General features: G+C 35.0%; 1 protein-coding gene across 1 annotated transcript; it reads right to left on the bottom strand.

Annotated features, from left to right (window-relative positions):
• Positions 1 to 6,259: 6,259 nt before the first annotated feature.
• On the bottom strand, positions 6,260 to 17,391 carry LOC148952508 (uncharacterized). Its single transcript, XM_089088996.1, has 2 exons — positions 17,232 to 17,391; positions 6,260 to 6,566 (listed from the first exon to the last, which is right to left on the bottom strand). Exons 1-2 carry the CDS (start codon positions 17,268 to 17,270, stop codon positions 6,303 to 6,305), a joined length of 303 nt encoding a protein of 100 aa, XP_088945122.1. The 5' UTR covers positions 17,271 to 17,391; the 3' UTR covers positions 6,260 to 6,302.
• Positions 17,392 to 22,891: the final 5,500 nt, after the last annotated feature.

Below are 22,891 nucleotides of genomic sequence, written 5' to 3'. Positions count from 1 at the left end.
AATAGTCCCCTGGTGATTATTTAAAATCTTAATTCCCTTACTGACTGTTGATTCACTTTTTAGAAGATTATCATAAATTGGGTCAATATTTAAACTATCTGTGTTTCTATTTATTAGAAGATTAAAAAACATATATTTTTTAATTTTTATGGTTTCCCTTATCCATTGAGTGTACCCCTTATCCTTTGAAATACCTAAAGCCTCAACGAATTGTACAAAGTGATCTAGTTGAGGCCAAATATGTTCTGCTAAATCTGAAATAAGTTTCTGGAGGCTTGCTTGATTGTAGGGGTTTTTTCTATTGAATTTCGGTGTTCAATAAACCTTTCAACAAATTGTTGGTGAGTCCTACCAATATAGAACTTCCCACAAGAACACGGAATTTTATACACCCCACTTACTAAATTTCTCCGGGTTAAAACTTTACCAGAACTAAAGAAACTGCCCATTGGCCTCAACGATTGGAAACATGTATCAATACCAAATTTACGTAAAACCCGTGAAAGTTTCTAACCCAAACCAGGCACATATGGTAATAAAATGAAACTTTTTGATACATCTAAATCTAAAGACTGAGAAACCCCAATAACCCTACTATCATATTTAACCCATCTATTTTCAATTATTTTGTCAATGAACTTAAATAGTCAACAGGAAGCCATTTTTTCGAAGGGTTCTAAGTTCTGTTTTCCAACACCAATCTCCTATTCAAAAATGATTTCAAAGGTGGAGTCAGGAATTATGGCTTCTATAGATAAAGTTGATACTCCTCAAGAACTTAGAGCCGAGATCGTAAGAAAACTGAACACCTTTAATATGAGCTTAATTGGTAAGGACATTTCACAAAAAAATGACATTAAAATACTTTCAGATATGAAAAAGGATAAATTCCTTACTATCACCAGAGCCGATAAGGGAAACACGATCGTAATTATGAACATAAAAATCAAATGAAATCTGAAGACTATAATAATCAAATGAAATCCATTATTTCTGACACTATTACATACAAAAACTTGATTTTGATCCTACAGATAAATATGTAAAATCAACAAGAAAGGAATTGGAGTCAATGAAAAAAAAATTTCACATTACCCCACAGTTTTATTACAAATATTATCCTAGGGGTTGTTCGGCACCCAAGATCTATTGTCTACCTAAGATTCATAAGACTGGAGCCCCCTCCACCCCATTGTGTCAACTTTTTCCTCACCTGTTTCAAAATTAGGAATATGGTTGTCGGTAGCATTGCGTCCACTTTTAGGAACACAAAAATCATATTTAAAAAATTCGACTGATCTTACTAATAAATTGCGAAATTTCATGTTGGAGGATAGGTCAATTCTTTGCAGTTCCGATGTTGCGTCCATGTATTCAAATTGTGATTTAAAAAGGTGCGAGGACATTTTAAAAAGTAAATTGGAAAAACACTATGATTTAATACTAGATGTGACTTTAGCCAGTTTGGATATTGAAGTCATTATGAGACTAATTATCCTAGTAAATGAATTTTCTTTTTATTTTGGTTTTAGAGGGGAGTTTTATAGACAAATTTTTGGGTTACCTATGGGGGCTTCTCTTTCTCCTTTATTGGCAAATCTATTCATAGATGCCATTGAAACCTCCACTGTACACAGTTTTAGAATCTCCCCTTGCTTCTGGGGTAGGTTCATGGATGATGTGATGTGCGTTTGGAAACATGGATTGGGCTCCTTAGACCTATTTTGTAAGCATTTAAATAGTTTTGATAATGATATTAAATTTACAGTTGAGTTTGAGGATAATAATAAATTATCTTTTCTGGATATTTTATTATTTAAAAGGGATCTCCATTTACTTTTCTCGATTTACAGAAAGCCAACGCAAAATGATAGGTATTTAAATTTTCATTCTTGCCACCCTATGTCGGTGAAAAGGTGGGTTGTAATTTCACTAGTGGATAGAGCCTTTAGAATTTGTTCCCAGTAATTTCTGGATTCGGAATTGTTATACTTGAGGGATATTTTGTTTTGTAATAGTTATCCAATTAAGTTCATTGACAAAATAATTGAAAATAGACGGGTTAAACATGATAGTAGGGTTATCGGGGTTTCTCAGTCTTTAGATTTATATGTATCAAAATGTTTCATTTCATTACCATATGTACCTGGTTTGGGTGAGAACTTTCACGGGTTTTACGTAAATTTGGTACTGATACATGTTTCCAATTGTTGAGGTCAATGGGTAGTTTCTTTAGTTCTGGTAAGGATTTAACCTAGGGAAATTTAGTAAGTTGGGTGTATAAAATTCCGTGTTCTTGTGGGAAGTTCTATATTGGTAGGACTCACCAACAATTTGTTTAAAGGTTTATTGAACACCGAAATTCAATAGAAAAAACCCTACAATTAAGCAAGCCTCCAGAAACTTTTGTTTCAGCTTTAGCAGAGCATATTTGGTTTCAACCAGATCATTTTGTAAAATTTGATGAAGCCTTAGCTATTTCAAAGGATAAGGGTTACACCCAATGGGCGAGGGAAGCCATAGAAATTAAGAAACAAATGTTTGCTAACCTTTCGATAAATAGGGACACAGGTAATTTAAATATTGACCCAATTTATGATAACCTTCTAAAGAGTGAATCAACAGTCAATAAGGGAGTTAAGATTTTAAATAATAACCAGGGGACTATTTTACCTGGTAGACCAAAACGATTTGCTTCAGTAATAGCTAACAAAAGGATTATTTCGCAACAGAATAATTAAAGTAATTTACAGTAATTTTAAGCACTCAAGCAAAAAACCTTGGATTAGTCCTGTGATTTTAAAGCAAATAAATGTAAGAGATAAAATGTTTAGAGCTCAAATAATTAACCCGACACAAGAAAATAAGCAATTATATAAAATTTATCGAAATAGGTTGAATACAATTTTAAGAAATGAAAAAAAGAAATATTTTGAGAAAAAGTTTAGGGAGGTCGAAGGATGCCCTAAGAAAACCTGGGGACTAATAAAAGAAGTGATTGGATTAAAAATAAATAGTGTACCTGATGAATTAGTTAGTGTAATGGGAAAGACTTTGAATTCTGAAAAGGACATATGCAATGAATTTCTGAGTTTTTTTTTTCAAATATTGGTCTGAATTAAGCTATGTCAGTTGTACCTGATAGTGGTGATCCAACGTCCGAGTCCTTATTGGGGGACCCCATTGATGTGTCTCTTCACCTTAGACTTCTAACAGTTGATGAAATTAAAAAAATTATTTATGGGTTGCGTAGTAATTCATCTGTTGGCGATCATATTACTCTAAAAACACTTAAATGTATTTTTCCTGTTATAGCTGAAGTTTTATGTGGGTTAATTAATGAGTGTTTTCGTCAAAGAAAGACTGTTTTAAAGTTGCCCGTATAACCCCAATTCATAAGGGTGGTATTCAAAATGACCCAGGAAACTATGGACCGATATCTGTTTTACGCATTATTTCCCGTGTTTTAGAGAAGTGTTTTAGTATTAGAATGATGAGTTTTTTGGAGGATCATAAGTTACTGGTAGAGACACAATTTGCGTTCCGTAGAAAAAGGACAACGGAACAGGCGATGATTTATTTGACAACTATTATTAATGATGTATTAGATAAAGGTTTCAAAATAGGTGCTATATTTTTAGATGTGATGAAAGCTTTCGACACTGTGGATCATGAACTTCTACTTAAGAAGTGTGAGGTGTATGGTTTGAGGGGTAAATCATTAAATTTTTTAAGAAGTTTTTTAAGTAATCGTTATCAGTATGTCCAACTACATGATTCTTCTTCCGAAAAAAAGCGTATTGAAATAGGTGTTCCGCAAGGATCAGTTCTCGGTCCTATATTATTCTTGATATTTATTAATGATTTACCAAATTGTATAAATAATTTTTGCTATAGAATAAATGAACTAACGGTAAACCCGACTAATGAAGCAATTTTACTTTTTGCTGATGACACAACAGCCATTAGCACAGCTAAGACAGCGGAGCTGCTGCAGATTTCCATGAAGGAATCAGTTAATAGAATTGCAGCATGGATGAGGGTAAATAAATTAAGGATTAACATGGCTAAGTCTAACTTTATTATTTTCTCGCGATCACCTAACTTTTACCCATGGATAAAGGAATTAGATATTTCTAATTGCGTTATAAAACGGACTGCGTCTTTTAAATACCTTGGGATTGTAATAGATGAAACTCTATCTTTTAAGGAACATGTTACTTTAACTAGCAAAATTCTGGCAAGAAATCTCGGTATAATGAAGAAACTCCAACATTGTTTCCTAAGTCTGTCCTTCGCCATCTTAATTTTTCTTTAATACACCCGTATATACTTTATTGTTCAAGTATTTGGCTCTCTACTTTTTCTTCTATCCTAAAACCAATAAGAGTTCTACAAAATCATGCAGTAAGAATTTTAGCCGGTATATCTCCACGTATGTCTGTTCGAGAAATTTACCCAACTTTAAAAATTTTGCCGGCTGCAGGCCTTCGTGAATTCTATGTATTGTGGTTTATTTTTTGACTGCAGCAGGATGTTCAGCCTCGTTGTTTGGGTGATTTATTGTCCATTAGGTCTACTGTTAATTCTCATGATACAAGGGGTAGCGCGGACTTCTGTGTACCTAGTGGTATATCTTCCCGTTCATGTTTTTCTGTTCTTTATAGAGGTACGTGGAAATGGAATAGTTTGAATTGTGATATTAAGACTATTGGTGATCCCAATATTTTTAGAAAAACCATTAAGGAATTGCTTTTTGCTGAATGTGAGTTTTGACTGATTAAATGATCTATTTATTGTGGGGGTTTTGTTGATATGTTGTTCCCAGAGGATGTATAATACATGATATTATTTTTTATTTATTGTTTAGTGTGTTGGTATTAGTGGTGTCGGTGGCCAAGTGTTCTTTGTTTTAAGTATCCACGTTGTTTTGCATTTGTCTTTTCTTTTCTCTCCACTGGCCACAGTCTCGTTTTTTTTGTTGTTTTGTTTTTGAGATTTTTCTCTTCGTTGGTTTTTGTAGTAGTAGTAGCAGTAGTAGTAGTAATAATACTAATAATGATGTCAGTATTAATATCACTAATGCAAATAGTATTAATATGGAGCTTCAGTGACTGTTGAGGGGCATGTTGGGCTGAATCAAGACCCACTATGCATCCTAGTTATCAACAGGACGTATCAGAAATATCTCAAAAACTGCTTAAAGTATTAAGTCAAAACTATCAGTACATGAGGAGGGGACTTTTTGGTTGCACTAGACCAAAAAGGAAAAATGCAAATACCATTACTGCTTACTACTAATACTACTACTGCTGTAGCAAATACTACTCCTGTTGTTCCTACTATCACCTTTGCTAGGGTATCGAGAATAAAGAGTATAGGGCATACCCTATATCCTATGATAGGGTGTAAAGGAGAAACTTTCATAGAAAGTTTAAGTTGCTTTAAAATTTAGTCAAAAGGAGTTATGTGCAAGCTGGTTGCAAAGAATCAGAACCGGGGATTTATAATTGTGATTTGGAATTCTAATTTCCAAAGCTGCGCTAGAATAACATATTGTGGATTTTGCTGGGCAGTTGGGCTCATAAATTTTGGTGTTCCTCAGTTTGCAATTCAATAATCTCGAAGTGAGTTTTATAAAATTCTTAATTCCATTGTCGATTCTCATCTTTTTTTTCAGTTGAAAACACCTTTTGATGATGAGTTTTGTCAATTTTGTTCTCTATCCACTTTTTAATTTCTCGACATCCTCAATTTTAAAACAAAACTTTTTCGATTTCTACTTTTTCCGTCAAAACCGCTTAGCTCCTGTTGTGCTATTCGTAAATATTATGGGCAAAAGGTCAAAATAATTTTCCTTGGAGATTGTTTTGAACGCCATTCTGTATATTGACGTGAAGATAATCGTTTTGACTAAATGGTTGATAAACAAAGCAGTAGCATACATAACGTATTATAATTTTTCTATAATTATAATAGATGATAATGTATCAGTAAATACAATAAATTAATAATATTTATGGTAGCCTACGTTGTTATATGTTGTAATTGTAATATGTTGTAGCATAGATAATTTGTTGATATGTTTTTCAGTCTTTCATGTTTCGACTTCTGTCTCATTAAAGAAAACCCATATGACACAAAAAGATTGGTCTTTAGACTTGCGTTTGGAATACTACTTAAGCAAAACAAAAAAAAAATTATTGATGACATTTTATTTCACAATTGACTAATATCTGGGCCATACTATAGCCACACCTTTCAAAAAATAAAACAGCATAAATAATTTGTGTGGTAATATTTTACATATCCTTCTTTTCTTCGCTCAAATTGACTTGCATAAGAACAGACCAGCACAAGGCAGACAAAAAGAAATAGACCCGGAACGCCATGAGTACGCTTGAATTGATCCCAAATGTGTAAATGCTTGTGAGTACCATAAATATGGCAGATCGCACAATTTCACAGATGGCACTCATAGGGTGGTTGTCGTAGATCATACCAATAGATGTCAACGAAAACAAGAAGTAAATAGAAAATCCGATTATCTGGATGGTCGTCAACAGCTGTAAAAAAACAAAAAAAAACAATAAGAGTCTGATTCTAATATTATCGCCAAAGACAAAATGTATGTGGTAGAGATGTATTTTGGTAGCCGATAAGTTTGTCTTCAGTTTCTTCGAAAAATGTTTTCATTAATGTGTGCTGCTAGAAACAAGCTTATTCGGAACATTTGATCTTTACTACGGAGTTTCGACAGATTTAAATATAACTCACGAACCTACCACAAATTTGCTTCTGGTTGCTCATGATTATTGGGACAAGGCTCTTTTCTGTGATTATAGGTAAGCTTTTTGCAGAAACGAAAATTTTTGTCACACAAAAACTACCTAGTGTAAGAATGTGGGAAAGCCATCATAACCTGACCAAATTGTAAGAATAGCAAAGTATTACTTTTGAGTAATTATAAAGGTAACGAAGTATTAATTTTCTATGTGTAAGGAAAACAAACAACATTACATTTGAATAAGAATACCCTTGATCCATCAAGGGCCATAAAATGCAAATGCCAGACCACCGTTTCAAACTCGAGGGGTAAACAGCAAGAAATATTACGTGATTTGTATCACATGACAAAACAGGGTTTTTAATAGAGAAAGCGGAAACTAACCTTTTGAACAAAGAACTATTATTAGGATTACATCAAAACTGGTATCTGGCCAATGAGAGAACAGAAGAACAAAATAAGACAAAACTTAAAATAGGGATTCGGGGACGAAAACAGGGTAGTCTTTTTTGGATCAAACAAGGAGTAAGTGTTTTTACTTTGTAATTAAGGTAGACTACCACTGTCTGTCCGAATTTCCCTTGGAGATAAAAGTTTGAAGATAAAATTAAAATAAGAAGAAAACCTCTAAGGATTTCGGTCACTTGGAGTCAACTTTAATACATATGTAAGAGAAATTAATTACAACGAGTGCTAATACCAAGCATTTTTACTAAAGTTCGTTGATTTTGGGTTTATAGCTTGGTAGTATTTCCACTTAGAGAAGACTTGAGCCATTTGGACAAAATAACATTTTAAGGTTAGAATAAGCTAAATTGAATATCTTCCGAGAAATTTAAGCTTCGAATAACTGAGGGTTCAAAGAGGAAAGGAACCTTAACCAAGAAGTCAACGTTGGACGAGCCCTTTGTGCTCCCCTTTTCAGCCTAGAGTTCCTTGGGACTTAGCTTGACTTTATAAGGACCTTATATCCGAAAATTGGAATTATCAGACAACAAAATTAACCCCCCCCCCCTCTTTGTGCAATATCCAGACGTTTATACGAAGGAGAACCATGTTCCCTTTTAATCATTCTTTCATTTCGTTAAACCCGTACTGCATGTTTATACAAAGGTGGCCTTAATGTTTATGCAGATAGGTTAGGGAAAAAGGGAACAATTTTGTCATTTTAAGAATTTCCAGACCTTTATGTCCAGATATTTTCAATTGAGAGTTTCCCCTGCTAAAGTTAAAGTTTACTAAGGGTCCAGGGAATACACAGCCCTTTTCAAGAAATAATAAGAGGATCTCTTGGTTTGGGTTAATGAAAATTGAAATAAAATCAAGTACGGTTTTTCTTAGCTTAGCTCAGCAATAGTGTGAACTAAAGGATTTTAATAACCCAGAACTCAAGCCTTGACTAGCTATTCAAGTGTAACTCTTTTAAGTAGAAACATTCGATAGCCTAGAATTAACTTAATCTTTTTCTTTTCGGTAAACATTGGTGGATTGAACACGTAGACCATAGAAATTATACCTAGAAGAGGTTTAGAAATCTTCAACATAATCAGAATTAGAATATTTTTCTTTTTATCTTCTTTTGTAATAAAAATCAGTTGTCACTGAATTCTGAGTAACGATTTCTTACCCAAGCCTCAGTTTGTAACATGCTACCAAATTTATTAGCACTGATAGTAGGGGCAACCTTACACAAGCAACATCGTTATCGCTACTTCAGCTAGTATGCCTGATGGAAAGCAAAATTTAGTCAAACTTACTAGAAAATTTTGTCAGAAAGAAAAAGGGATTTTTTAACTCAGATCTGAAACATTAACGATTTAAATATTTGACCACACGAGGACAATTTTTTGTGGGTGATGGGACATCCATATTTCAAAGCAGACTTTGACTAGCGTCAAAACCTAGCTTAAGGGTTAAACTGAGAACAAAAAAGTAAAAAAATTGGCAATTTTTTTGTCCATTTACATAAAGTTTTTTACATGTGTAATTTTTGGATGGAAAATCTACGCTGAATATATTCCCAAAATCCTGGATTCACTCCCTTTTTTATAGCCCATTGATATCAGGTTAAATTAACTTCCCTAATCTGTGTTTGTTTAAAATCTAATTTATGACTGGATTCTTCAAAACCCATATGAACAAAATTAAACGGTACTTTAGTGGTGTTTCGTCTACAAGCAAGCTGTTATTTTCATGAGTAAAATGTACCGGCCTTAAAAATCCTATATTTAATAAGATTGGTCGAAATTCAGAAAAAAGGAAATATGTCACAGAGTGGTCAATGAGCATCTTAACCACTTGAACCAGGCTTAAATGATTTAAGATTTGTTTCTTGGTAAAGGAAAAAATACTAACCTTTAAAATCCCACATGTAGTCTAACCAAATGAAATTGTACAAACCTGACTTTAATCTCAAAGAATTACAATTTAAATTATAATTAATTTATTTTGAGTGAGCACTATCACAATTTGAAGGGCAGTAACTCAATAGGAGGCTATCAAAACCAATGGGGACATTGTTTAGAAAAAAACTTATTTTTTTCCAAGTCCTCATTGTTACAAAGATAGAAAAAAAAGAGTTGAAATTATATTGCTTTCTTGGGCGAAAAGTACCAGCCTTACAGATCCTACATGTAATTTGATCGGTTGAAATCTGTAAAAAAAGGAAATGTGTCCTAGACTAGTCAATGAGCACCGTAATCACTTAAACGAGCTAAAAAGGCATCTGTTTCTTGGGAAAACGTGCTACATTTTGGCTGATTGGTCAAAATTCTTTAAATTCATTGTCAGTGAGCACTATCACGATTTAAAGCTTTATTAGCTCCATCATCACCAAATGAGAGGATGTTTAGAAGAAAATAGCTCCTTTTTAATTCCTCCCCGGCATTCCTTTTCAATACTACTTTTGTATTTCTCTATCATGGATTAATTGTTTTTAATTAACTAAGTTGTTTATAGGAATCCACCTTTATTCGAGTAAACCCCTAGCTGATTGAGGGTGATAGGCCACGAAAATTGACATCTGAATATTGCTGTGAACAAAATTCCACCTTTCCTAGGCAGCGCGATAGTGCTGCCTAAGTAAAGAACGATGTGGGCACAATGTTTTTTTTTCCTCCATACCCGGGCACTTCGTGTCAAAGGAGTTGTCATAGAAACTTCTAAAAGGGCTCATTCGATTGGAACTTGGAGTGCCTAATGCCCTTTTTAATAGTCGAAAGTGATTGGAGGGCAACTAGCCCCCCCCCCCACGCCAAACATTCCCCCAAACACATCCAATCAAAATTTTCATATAACGATTTTGTTCAGCGTAGTTGATTTCCAGATAGAAAATATGTTTTTGAGGAGGAAACTCCCCCGCAACTCATGGGGCAAGGGTTTAAGTTATGCCCTGTGGGCATATAAGAACGATGTTGGCACAATTTATCGTTTATTTTTTTTTCTTTAGAGCAGGGCACTTCATAGGGAAGGGATCGTCGTAGAAACTTCTAAAGGGGATCATTTGATTGGAAATCGAGAGTTCTAGTGCCCTTTTTAATAGTCGAAAATGATTGCAGGGTAACTAGCCCCCCCCCCCCGTCCATTATTCCCCCAAACACATCCAATCAAAATTTTGAGATGGCCATTTTGTTCAGCATTGTTGATTTCCAAATCGAAAATATATTTTTGAGGAGGACACTCCCTCACAACCCTCAGGGCAAGAGTTTTAAGTTATGCCCTTGGGCATATAAGGTTTTTATAGAAGGCGTTGTCTTAGAAACTTCAAAACAGGCTCATTCTATTGGAAATTCAAAGGGCTAGTACCCTTTTTAATAGTCTAAAGTGATTAGAGGGCAACTAGTCCCCCCCCACGCCCATCATTCCCCTAAACACATCCAATCAAAATTTTTAGATAGTTGTTTCGTTTAGCGTAGCTGATTTCCAGATAGAAAATATATTTTTGAGGAGGAAACTCCCCCACAACCCTCAGGGCAAGGGTTTTAAGTTATGCCCTGGGGGCATATAAACTTTTTATAGAAGGCGTTGTCGTAGAAACTTCAAAAAAGGCTCATTAGATTGGAAATTTAAAGGGCTAGTGCCCTTTTTAATAGTAGAAAGTCATTGGAGGGCAACTAACCCCCTACACCCGTCATTCCCCCAAACATATCCAATCAAAATTTCGAGATAGCCATTTTGTTCAGCGTAGTTGATTTCCCAATAGAAAATAAGTTTTTGAGGAGGACACTCCCCCACAGCCCTCAGGGCAAGAGTTTTAAGTTATCCCCTGGGGGCATATAAGGTTTTTTATAGAAGGCGTTGTCGTAGAAATTTCAAAAGAAGAACATTCGATTGGCAATTCAAAGGGCTAGTGCCCTTTATAATAGTCGAAAGTGATTGGAGGGCAACTAGCCCCCGCCCCCCCCCACGCCCAACATTACCCAAACACATCGAATAAAAATTTTTGGATAGCCATTTTATTCAACGTAGTTGAAAGTTATGGAAATTGGGTCTGTAAGGATGACAACCCTTCCCCCCACAACCCTCACGGTAAGGTTTGTTATTTATGCCCTGTGGGCATTTAAAGTGTTTATTGAAAATGTTGTCGTAGAAACTTCAAAAGGGCTCATTCAATTGGAAATTAAAAGGACTGGGGCCTTTTATAATAGTTGAAATTGATTAGATAGCGACTAACGCCCCTCTCACGCCCACCATTTCCCCAAACACATCCAATCAAAATTTTGAGATATCCATTTTCTTCAACATAGTTGAAAGTTCTGGGAATTAGGTCTTTTAGGATAATAACTCCCTCAGAGCCCTCAGTGCAAGGGTTGTAAGTTTTCCCCTGGGGGCATATAAAGATTTATTGAAAGTTTTGTCATAGAAACTTCAAAAGGGCCCATTCAATTGGAAATTGAAAGGGCTAGTACATTTTTTAATAGTTGAAAGTTATTGGATAGCGACTAATGGCCCTCTCACGCCCACCATTTTCCAAAACACATCCAATCAAAATTTTGAGATATCCATTTTGTTCAACGTAGTTGAACGTTCTGGAAATTAGGTCTTTTAGGATGATAACCCAACCAGACCCCTCAGTGCAAGGGTTGTAAGATATGCCCTGGGGGCCTATAAGGTTTAAATAGAAAGTTGTTGTATAAATAATGGCAGCGCGATCGCGCTGCCTAAGTAAAGAAGAGGGACACTCGAGAACGAGACAAGAGACGGGGACTAAGTAAAGAGGAGGACACTCCCCCACAACCTTCAGGGCAAGGGTTTTAAGTTATGCCCTGGGGGTATATAAGAACGATATTGGCACAATGTATAATATATTAATTTTTTCCTAAGAGCAGGGCACTTTGTATCGAAGAAGTTGTCGTAGAAATTTCGAAATACGTTCATTCAATTGGAAACTGGAGTGACTTGTGCCGTTTTTAATATTTTAATGTTATTGGAAGACAACTAACATCCCTCCTACGCCTACCAATTCACCAAACACATACAAACAAAATTTTAGTCAGCTGTTTTTTTAAGCGTAGTTGATTTACAGATAGAAATTATATTTTTGAGGAGGACGGTCCCCTGCAGCCCTTAGGGCAAGGATTGTAAGCTATGCCCTGGGGGCATATAAGCTTTTTATAGAAGGCGTTGTCGTAGAAACTTCAAAAAGGCTCATTCGATTGGAAATTCAAAGGGCTAGTGCCCTTTTTAATAGTTGAAAGTGAATAGAGGGCAACTAACCTGCCTCTCACGCCCACCTTTTCCCCAAACATATCTACTCAAAACTTTGAGATAGCCATTTTATTCATCGTAGTTTAAAATTCTGGAAATTATGTCTTTGAGGAAGACACCCCCCCCCACAGCCCTCAGGGCAAGGGTTGTAAATTATGCCCAGGGGGTATATAAGGTTTTTATATAACGCGTTGTCGTAGAAACTTCAAAAAGGACCACCATTTCCCAAAATACAACGAATAAAGATTTTGAGATAACCATTTTGTTCCACGCAGTTCAAAGTTCAGGAAATTATACCTTTGAGCAGGACACTCCCCCCACAGTCTTCAGTGCAAGGCTTGTAAGTTATGCCCATGGGGTATATAAGGTTTTTATTGCAATCTTTGTCGTAGAAACTGAAAGAGGGTTCACTCGATTGGAAATTCAAAGGGCTAGTGCCCCTTTTAATAGTCGAAATTTATTTGAGGGCAATTAACCCCCCTCTCACGCCCATCTTTTCACCAAACACATCCAATCAATATTTTAGATAGCCATTTTATTCAACGGAGTTGAAGTTTTGGAAATTAGATCTTTAAAGATGACAACCCCTCCCTCCCACAGCCATCAGGGCAAGCGTTGTAAGTTATGCCCTGGGGGCATAAAAGGTTTTTATTGAAAGCGTAGAAACTTCAAAAGGGCTCATTCTTTTGAAAATTGAAAGGGTTAGTGCCTTTTTTAATAGTTGAAAGTGATTGGAGAGCGACTAATGCCCCTCTCACGCCCAGCATTTTCCCAAACACATCCCATCAAAATTTTGAGATATCCATTTTTTTCAACGTAGTTGAAAGTTCTTGAAATTAGCTCTTTTAGGATGATAACCCCCTCAGAGCCCTCAGTGCAAGGGTTGTAAGTAATGCCCTTGGGGCATATGAAGTTTATATATAAAGTTGTTATAGAAATTTCAAAAAGAGCTCATTTGATTGAAAATTAAAATTGCCCTTTTTGATAGTCGAAAGTGAGTGAAGAGTAATAAACCCCCCTCTTACGCCCACCATTTCCCAAAAACATTCAGTCAAAGTTTAGAGATAGCCCTTTTGTTCAACGTAGTTGAAGTTTTGGAAATTAGATCTTTAAGGATGACAACCCCTCCCTCCCACAGCCATCAGGGCAAGCGTTGTAAGTTATGCCCTGGGGGCGTAAAAGGTTTTTATTGAAAGCGTAGAAACTTCAAAAGGGCTCATTCAAATGGAAATTGAAAGGGCTAGTGCCTTTTTTAATAGTTGAAAGTGATTGGAGAGCAACTAACGCCCCTCTTATGCCCACCTTTTTCCCGAACACATCCAATCAAAATTTTGATTCATCCATTTTGTTCAACGTGGTTGAAAGTTCTTGAAATTAGGTCTTTTAGGATGATAACCCCCTCAGAGCCCTTAGTACAAGGGTTGTAAGTAATGCCCTTGGGGCATATGAAGTTTATATATAAAGTTGTTATAGTAATTTCAAAAAGGGCTCATTTTATTGGAAATTGAAATTGCCCTTTTTGATAGTCGAAAGTGAGTGGAGAGTAATAAACCCCCCTCTTACGCCCACCATTTCCCAAAAACATTCAGTATAAGTTTAGAGATAACCATTTTTTTCAACTTAATTGAAAGTTCTGAAAATTATGTATTTAAGGATGACAAACCCTCCAGAGCCCCAAGGGCAAAGGTTGTAAGTTCTGCCCTGGGGGCATACAAGGTTTTTATAGATAGAGTTGTCGTTAAAATTCAAAAGGGGTTCATTCAATTGGAAATTGAATGTCAAAAGTTTGTAATAGTCAAAAGTGATTGGAGGGTAACTAACCCCCCTCTCACGCCCACCGTTCCTCCAAACACATCCAATCAAAATTTTCGGATAGCTATTTTGTTCAACGTAGTAGAAAATTCTGGAAATTAGGTCTTTGAGAATGACACCCCCTCCAGCACTCAGGGAAAGGGTTGTAAGTTATGCCCTGGGGGCATATAAGATTTTTATTGAAAGTTTTGTCGTAGAAACTTAAAAAGGGGTCATTTGATGGGAAATTGAAAGGGCTAGGGCCAATTTTAATTGTTGAAAGTAATTAGAGAGCGACTACCGCCCTTCTCACGGCCACCATTTCCCAAAATACATCCAATCAAAATTTTGAGATAGCCATTTTGTTTAACGTAGTTGAAAGTTCTGGAAATTCAGTCTTAGAGGATGACAACCTCCCTAACAGACCTTAGGGTAAGGGTTGTATTTTATGCCTTGGGGGCATATAAGGTGCTTATAGAAAGCGTTGTCGTTTCCAAAAGGGCTCATTAAACTGGAAATCGAAAGGCCTAGTGCCCTTTTTAATAGTCGAAAGTGATTGGAAGGCTTGACATTTTTAAAGTAAAGATCGATGTGGGTATAATTTATTATTTTTTGTTGTTGTTGTGGTTTAGACCAGGGCACTTCGTATCGAAGGAGTCGTCGTGGGAATTTCGAAAAGGAATCATTAGATTGAAAATAGAAAGGGCTGATGCCCTTTTTAACAGTCGAAAGTGATTGGAGGGCAACTAATCCCCTTCCACTCCCACCCTCCCACGCCCTCCCTCCCATTTGCCCATTAGGTTTAAAAACTAAATGTTGTCTTAAGATTAAATCAAAATGCACTGTGATAATGCAAATTCCCAATAAGGCATCTCAGCAGTATCCCAAGAACGACTGAGGGTATTATGTTCAAACTGTCGGGGCTACTTGTGCTCTTAAAATTTAACCATTTAAAATAGCATAAGTGTATCCAAGCTATCAAAAAACGTAAACAGATTTTTTTGCGAATGGTATCAAGTTTTTCATTTCAGGTCAACTAGAGGAGGTATGAAACTAAATTAAACAGTACTAATTGTGTCCAGATTTTTAAAACGGTGTATGTTGTCAAAAATTGCTGAAAATTCGTCTCTAGCATACAGATAGCAGGCCAAACTATAAAGTCTTAAGAAACGAAAAGATTTAAAGTATTATTTTCTTTTTCCCTGAAAAGACTATGTCAATATAAAACGAACAAACATTAATTAAAAATACTTTTTCCACAAAATAAGATTTTCAAAGAAAAGTAAAGAACTCCATTAAACAAAAAATGAGCGAAAATAAAATCAAATAATCTACCAAGCGTGAAACCACCACAAATCAGCATCGATAAAAAAATGAAACCCAAAACGAACAGAAATTACAATAAATAACCGTGTCAAACTCAAAACGAGCAGAAACTAACATAAGTTGGGCGCAATACCCCTATGCCTTCTCAAGGCCAGAACAAAATTTGCACTTCACTGAAAAAATACAAATGAATGTGCATTGTCAGTTTGATATACATATACTGATATTTAGTAATCAAAATGTTAATATTATTTGATTTATTAAAGTTATACAAGTAAAAACATTTATATTTTTTCAGTAAAGTGCAAATTTTGTTCTGGCCTTGGGAAGGCATACGTGTTTTGCGCCCAACTTATGTTAATTTCTGCTCGTTTTGAGTTTGATTCGGTTATTTATTGCAATTTCTGTTCGTTTTGGGTTTCATTTATTTATCGATGCTGATTTGTGGTAGTTTCAAGCTTGGTAGATTATTTGATTTTATTTTTGCTCATTTTTTGTTTAATAGAGTTCTTTACTTTTCTTTGAAAAACTTATTTTGTGGAAAAAGTTTTTTTAACTAATAAATACAAGAAGTTTATGTCTTAAACACACATAAAGTGCCAAGGACATATTTTATCCCTGGATCCATCTTTGGTCAATTCACACCTGAGAAACTTGATTTTCTAAGGAGTTTTCTTTTCATTGTTTCAAAATTAAAAAGTTATTATCACATTTTCGTCAGTGCTGCCACGATGAGCTGTGAATGTGACAACCAAAATAAATAGCAAAATTTGACAACACTTTTTGCCCGTAACTTTCAAATATTCACAACATGTTGATTCCCAAGGACAATCAAGCACACCTTCAAAAGAAAGCTGCAATTTCTTAAGCTGTTTGATCGTGCACATTTTTATAGCTATTGACAACTTGACCCTGAATATCTACAAATGGTGAATCTATTCATTTCATTTCAAATGCATAGTGATTTCAATATTTTAAAACTTTCAGAAACGTCGATTGTTAGTAACCAAAGTAACTTTTCCAGCTATGCAATCCATTGCAAATTGAAACTTAAAACGAATAAATTGTGAAACAAATGGTTGTTTGGTGTTTCCTTAAAAAAACATGGGAAAAACCCCTTCCTAATGCAATTTCATGAATTAACACCACTAAAAACATCCAGTTTTACTGTTTTAAAAATACCCTTATTTTGGTCATTCTTTATTCAATTTTAAATCTAAGCCCTTAAAACGTCACTAGAAAAACTCTTAAGAACAGGTAGAAAATTTAATTGGATGATCAAGACTTCCAATTCAGATAATGAATCCAGATAAATGGTAATCTAGTATTTTAGGGACTTTAAGGGGGTGTCAACATCATACTGACTAGTAGTAATTTTCCTTCGTTTTTCTTTATTGTTCATTGTAATTTCTGTTCTGTTTAGGTTTCATTTCTTTCTTTAATTTTCCTTCGTTTTCTTTATTGTTCATAGAGATTTCTGTTCTGTTTAGGTTTCATTTCTTTCTTCAAAGTTTTTGTCTTTATTTTTGGTTTTATATTTGATCTTCACCTTTCGCGAAAAAAAAGATCAGTGTTCTTAATAAGATTATCATAATACTTGTTTTTTGATATGTTTCCATACCTTGAAGCTGCCAGCAAACATTTCATAGGCAGGGATCATAATTAAGAAATGCAGAAGAGCGTAATACTTCTGCCACGCTGGAATTTCAATGTGAAGTTTCTTCCTTGGCTTCACCTAAAAATAATTTAGTTGTAGATCGCAAAATTACATGAACAACAAGGTTTAACACATATTATGCTAAAACAATAGCGAAAATGCTAATAAAGCCATAGCCCAAAATATGCATCCATAGCTAAGACTTAAAAGCCTTTGACAGAATCTGGAATGTATCGTTTGACCTTGCTTAAAAATAAATATAATTGTCAAATGTAAAGTCAAAAGGAAAATTATCTTCACAATAATTTCGGCTACAAACACAGCTGGAAATTTTTTATATAGACACAACCAAATTATGGAGCCATTGCTAAATATATAAAACCATATCTAATTAGTTTTCCAAAAAAGCATAGCTTTAAAAAATCAAAATAATAAGAAAATGAACAAAAAACCTGTTACTTTCAGTCTTTTTTTATGTTTAGGAAAAAATATATTAAAATCTTTAAGCCTGTTGAATAAAACCGTAATACATGGTATATTAAAGTATATTTTTTATTGTTTTATTTTGACGATTCAACCAGTTTGGGGAGATGTTAATTCGAGAGCTTTATGCTTGTTTTGATAGTAAGAAATGATTTTCAATTTTCAAATTTTTTTTTTTGCTATAAGTCTATGAATTTGCAGTAGAGACTAGAGGTTTGGAAGAAACGGTAGCTTCCATACTTTTTAATTAGGACAGAAAATATGATTCCTCCAAAACAAACCCATTGAAAGTAAAAAAAAAGATCGTTCTAAAAGATGAAAGTCATTTGGTTATTCATTTTAATTTTTTTTTTCCGTTTCTTGTTTGGCATCTTTACTTTGTTGGCCATTGAGGGAGCAAGCAATTGTTGCCAAACTAAACTGGTGAAATAGTTTTTATCCATGACTGCAAGTTTCCAAGCAGTGACGCTAATAGGATTTGTCGGATTCCTTTAGAAAACTGGTCAACAATGAAATGGAGGGTTTATATCAATTAAACTTAGATTAACTTACCTGTACGCTGTTTTAGGAAAATCTAGACACCAAATGTTCACTATAATCAAATGAAATACTTTTCAGCTAGCGGAAATTCCGAGAAACTAAATTTTTAACTCGGCAATCCTCAAATGTTTTTTTTTAATTTATATAAACTTGCACCCATAAACAGAACAGAAACAGTAGATAAACAGAACAGAACATAAACAAAACAGAACAACAGAACATAAACAGAACAACCCATAGTAGATAAATTAGTTAGGAAGGTGTTTTTCAGTCCGAAAACACCCCCCAAAACAAACCAAGCCCAGAAGAATTATACATTAATCAGAATCCCGTGCAAATGGTGTGTTGTTTACTAGGCTGTAATTTCCTCGAGGGACGCCACTCCTCGAGTGGGAATAGAGTTGACCGCAAGGTCCCCAGTCTTGCAGATACCCCAAAAGGATCCATGAAGTCCTTTGCAGAAGCCGTTGTCCAGAGATCTAGGTTTGTATATTTGTTTCTATTTTCGGCAATGCTCTGAAGCGGTAAGTGATTAAGTTCTCTTTTTTATGCTTTCAAAATTCCAGGCACACAGAAGTGTTAGCTAACAACAAAAGTACGAAGAACAATAGGGAAATCTTTTTGCAAGACAGCTGAGATAATTTGAATGAATATTTCGGCCCTATGTCCAAGGGCCGTCCTCAGCAAGACAAAAATATATGAAAGAAAAAAGACTCACAACAACGTGCAACCAATAAAACCAAAAATTAAAATCTTTTTCAAAGCAGTCCTAGCATCCTTACTTCAGCGAAGTTCAACCAGGACTCTTTGAAAAAATCAGAGTCCTGGTTGAACTTCGCTGAAGCAAGGATACTAGGACTACTTTGGAAAAATTTTACTTTTTGGTTTTATTGGTTGCATGTTGTTGTGAGCCTTTTTTCTTTCATATATTTTTGTCTTCCTGAGGACGGCCCTTGGACATAGGGCCGAAATATTCATTCAAATTATCTCCACTGTCTTGCAAAAAGAATTCCCTATTGTTCTTCGTACTTTTGTTGTTTGTTGTGGAAGGGCAGTGTGGTCTTCGTCACTAAGTGTTAGCTACGCCACTAGTTCTTTGTTCAAGTTAAATTGATAGGTTTTAAACATCTATCTTGCTTGAAGAAGTCACTTTATGGCTTCGATAGGATAGCAAGAGATGGATGTATAAAATTGAACGGATTTGTTTTCTTGTATCTTGTCCTGGTTATCACATATAAAAGGTCAAAGGGCTTGAACAATACATAGTAGGATACACTGTATGATACTACTATTACTACTAATAGCAATACACTGCAGCACCAGGCCGCCTGAGTCTAATAAAGTTGAGTATACTCCTTCTCCACCCCAATGTATTCGAAGCTTCGCTCTTTACCCTCTTATGTGTAGTCCCAATTTCATTTAAATTCTTTCTTGTAAACTCCGCCCATCCCACTCAAACACAATCTACTTTCTATTTGCCTCCAGATAGATGGCATAAAAACGTAATGTTTGGCAATCTGTCGTTCTTCATCTGTAACATGTGGTCTAACCATCTTAACCTTACTCTCATTTTAATATTAGAAACAAAAGCGGTTTTAGGCCTCATAACCTGGGGGTGGGGTTAAGTTACCTTAATAAGAGTGTAATTTAGTGTCAGAATTTAATGGCAAGAAGACTGGGGGAGCAGCTGCCCCCCCCCCCCTCTGCGCAGACGCTGAACCGCCACCGATCAGACAGTAGGATCAAATCACCTTTAGGCATCAACAATTGTTTTTTTATTTTATGCATAATTTGATTTGTTACACAATCAACATGCTCCCAAATCCTCTCCTGTTTTATAATACTCTAAAGTGATCATTCACCTTTGTAGTATGATTCATAGCATTTTTCATCGATGTGGAAAATTGTAACACCCTTCACTTCTGTAGTCACGGCAATTTAATCTTATGCATAATGAGCCTGGTTTCTCAGAAAGCTCATTTAGGTCTAATGATAAAATTTAAAATAGTATTATGCATGAGCAAACTAATATAGAAATAGAAACTACAGTGAAAGAAATTTGTTTAGAAATTTGCTTTTGTTTCTCTACAGTGAAAGAGAATAAGAAATTTGTTTTTAAGATCTGTGAAATTTTAAAATGACGAATTTTATTTACTGTCATGCATTGTGTTTATGGAATATATCGATTAGATATGGCCGCTTTATTGATATTAGTAAGGAATAGGAGATACTAAGAGAACACCACCTTCTAGGGGCGGGAAGGAAAATCCCATGGGTCTGATCTACCAAGAGGCCTAATGTAATTTCTAAGTATGGGAATTTACGTTAAAGTTTAAGTTTTTCTTAATTTATAATTGAATCTTATTTATTTCAAATTCTATTTGGATTTTTTTTTTCTCAACTGGGTAGAAAGTTCAAAAATTGAAAAAAAACTATACTACCTAAACATATGCAAAAATATGTGTGATAGTATTTAACCAGGAAATTTCAGCTCTTATCTTCCAAAACTTTCTTCTGCTCCTACGACTTGTCAAATTTATTTGCAGCAGTACTGCATTGTGTAAAAAGAGGCAGGGAAGGGGATGGGGGTCAAACATTTTTTGGCCCAGAGCCTGGATTTAGATCTCGTACGTGTTTCTCCCGTGCAAAATTGAGAAGTATATTTTTGTAGTTTTAGAGACTGCAGAGTCAAACTTTAGTTGCACTTTACGAAAACCAAATACTTTTTCAACAGTTCTTTTTCCTTACTTTTATTTCTGTATGATCCAGCCAAATATATTGAAGATTAATTAACTAAACAAACTTTCGGTTAAAGGGATCTATACAGTTTTAATACAGTATAATTACACTTTAGTATTTTGAGGGTTCTAGGGGTGACAATATCACATCCATTTCACATAAACTCTGTTCATTTGGATGTCACTTCTTTGATCATTGTAATTTCTGGTTGTTCTTGTTCTCATTTCTCAATTCAGAGTAGGTTTTGCTATTTTTAGTTCTGATATCTTATATAAGCTATTTTCGATTCATTTCAAGTTTTAAGTTTGCTCTTTACTTTTCACGAGTAACTTGAGGTTAATGTGAAAGTCTACCTACCCTAGGGCTCATGTGATCGTGAATTCTGGGGTCTGGTGCATTTTTTCTAAGTGGTGAAACAAGTCAGAAGATATCTGATCAATCTTTTAGAGACTCTTTATCACTTGAGGCCCCACTGTTACCTTCTACGGTGTAGAATTAATAATACAAGAAAAAGATCGTAATCAAATTTGTTTAACGTATTAATAAACATATCCCTAGCTACTGTATGATATGTTCAACCTTAGGGGTAAGGGTGTTAAGTAATTCAAAAGCCATTTCAATAGAGATGGTCTTTACGGAGATAAGAAAAAAGTTAAATTGAAGAGAAAGGCTCTTTTCAGTCAGAACATTTTAGGCTAGAGGAGGAATACTAAACCATGTTAAAGTCACAACCATGCAAGGGTTTTTGTCTGTATATTTGGAAGGCCTAGGGATGGAACTTGGATTACGAGACAAAAACTCCCCAACCCCTCCTTCCTCATCTTCGTGACTCTAGGGATTATGCTCAAATGACCAACTGCTAAAGATTAAAAACCAATGCCATTAACGAATTAAGTCACAGTGTTAAATTTAAATATGTTTCGCGTTACAATAAGCAGCCAACCATGAAGCCAAAAAAAACTAATCTTATCAAGACTACTCCCCCTGCTACTGTTCTTGCAAAAATGATTTCGACCAGGACGCCTGTGACAACTGCTGTTTCTACCATAACTACTCCTACCATACCTCCTATAACCGAAATTGTTCCCACCAGGACTATCACTACTGTTTATTAAATAAAAAAAAAAACAAGTTTTTTTGACTGAAAGTAAGGAACGACGTTAAAACTTAAAACGAACAGAAATTATTCCGTATATGAAGGGGGCTGTCCCCTCCTCAACGCCTCGCTCTTTACGCTAAAGTTTTTCATTGTTTAAAAAAAATAGAGTTGTGAGAAAGTCAAAATTTAGCGTAAAGAGCAAGGCGTTGAGGAGGGGACAGCCCCCTTCATATACGGAATAATTTCTGTTCGTTTTAAGTTTTAACGTTGCTCCTTCCTTTCAGTTAAAAAAAACTTGTTTTTTTATTTAATTTTTGAACGTTTTTGAATTAATACAGTTTTGATTTTGGCTCACCGTACATGAATAATTAAAACAAAATTTGCATATTAATGGTAATTTTATTTGGTTAAATGGCTTTCTCGAAACTTGTTTAATTCTATTTACGAACGTATTTATTAGCAATAAATATACGTAACTTACGAATTAACTTATGTAACGAACTTCTATATTCATAAATTTTTAACACGTATATTAGGAGGTTCGCCTCCTAGTCAATACCCTGCTCTTTAAGCTAAAGTTCGAATTTTTTTCCATTTCTTTAAAAATGACCCCTTAATCACAATCAGTTGATCGGTTGAAAAAGTTTTTTTTTTTTAATTTCTGATCTTTTTCTTTAATAATGCTGGGAAATCCGGCGCCCGCTTCATAGCGATGTCCCTTCCTCCATGAAAACTTACTTCATGGAAAGATCCTCCCATATAG

Source organism: Artemia sp. Qi Xiang Cuo, chromosome 5 (genome assembly GCF_049724085.1).
Source record: "Artemia sp. Qi Xiang Cuo chromosome 5, ASM4972408v1, whole genome shotgun sequence".
NCBI classification, from domain to species: domain Eukaryota; kingdom Metazoa; phylum Arthropoda; class Branchiopoda; order Anostraca; family Artemiidae; genus Artemia; species Artemia sp. Qi Xiang Cuo.
This window is presented reverse-complemented; position numbering and strand designations above follow the sequence as displayed.

Excerpts from the sequence above, each read along its gene's own strand:
- LOC148952508 (XM_089088996.1), bottom strand. The coding sequence starts at position 17,270 with ATGATCCCTGCCTATGAAATGTTTGCTGGCAGCTTCAAG. Across the intron at positions 6,567-17,231 it reads TGTTTGCTGGCAGCTTCAAG|CTGTTGACGACCATCCAGAT; the intron begins GTATGGAAACAT and ends GTTTTTTTACAG.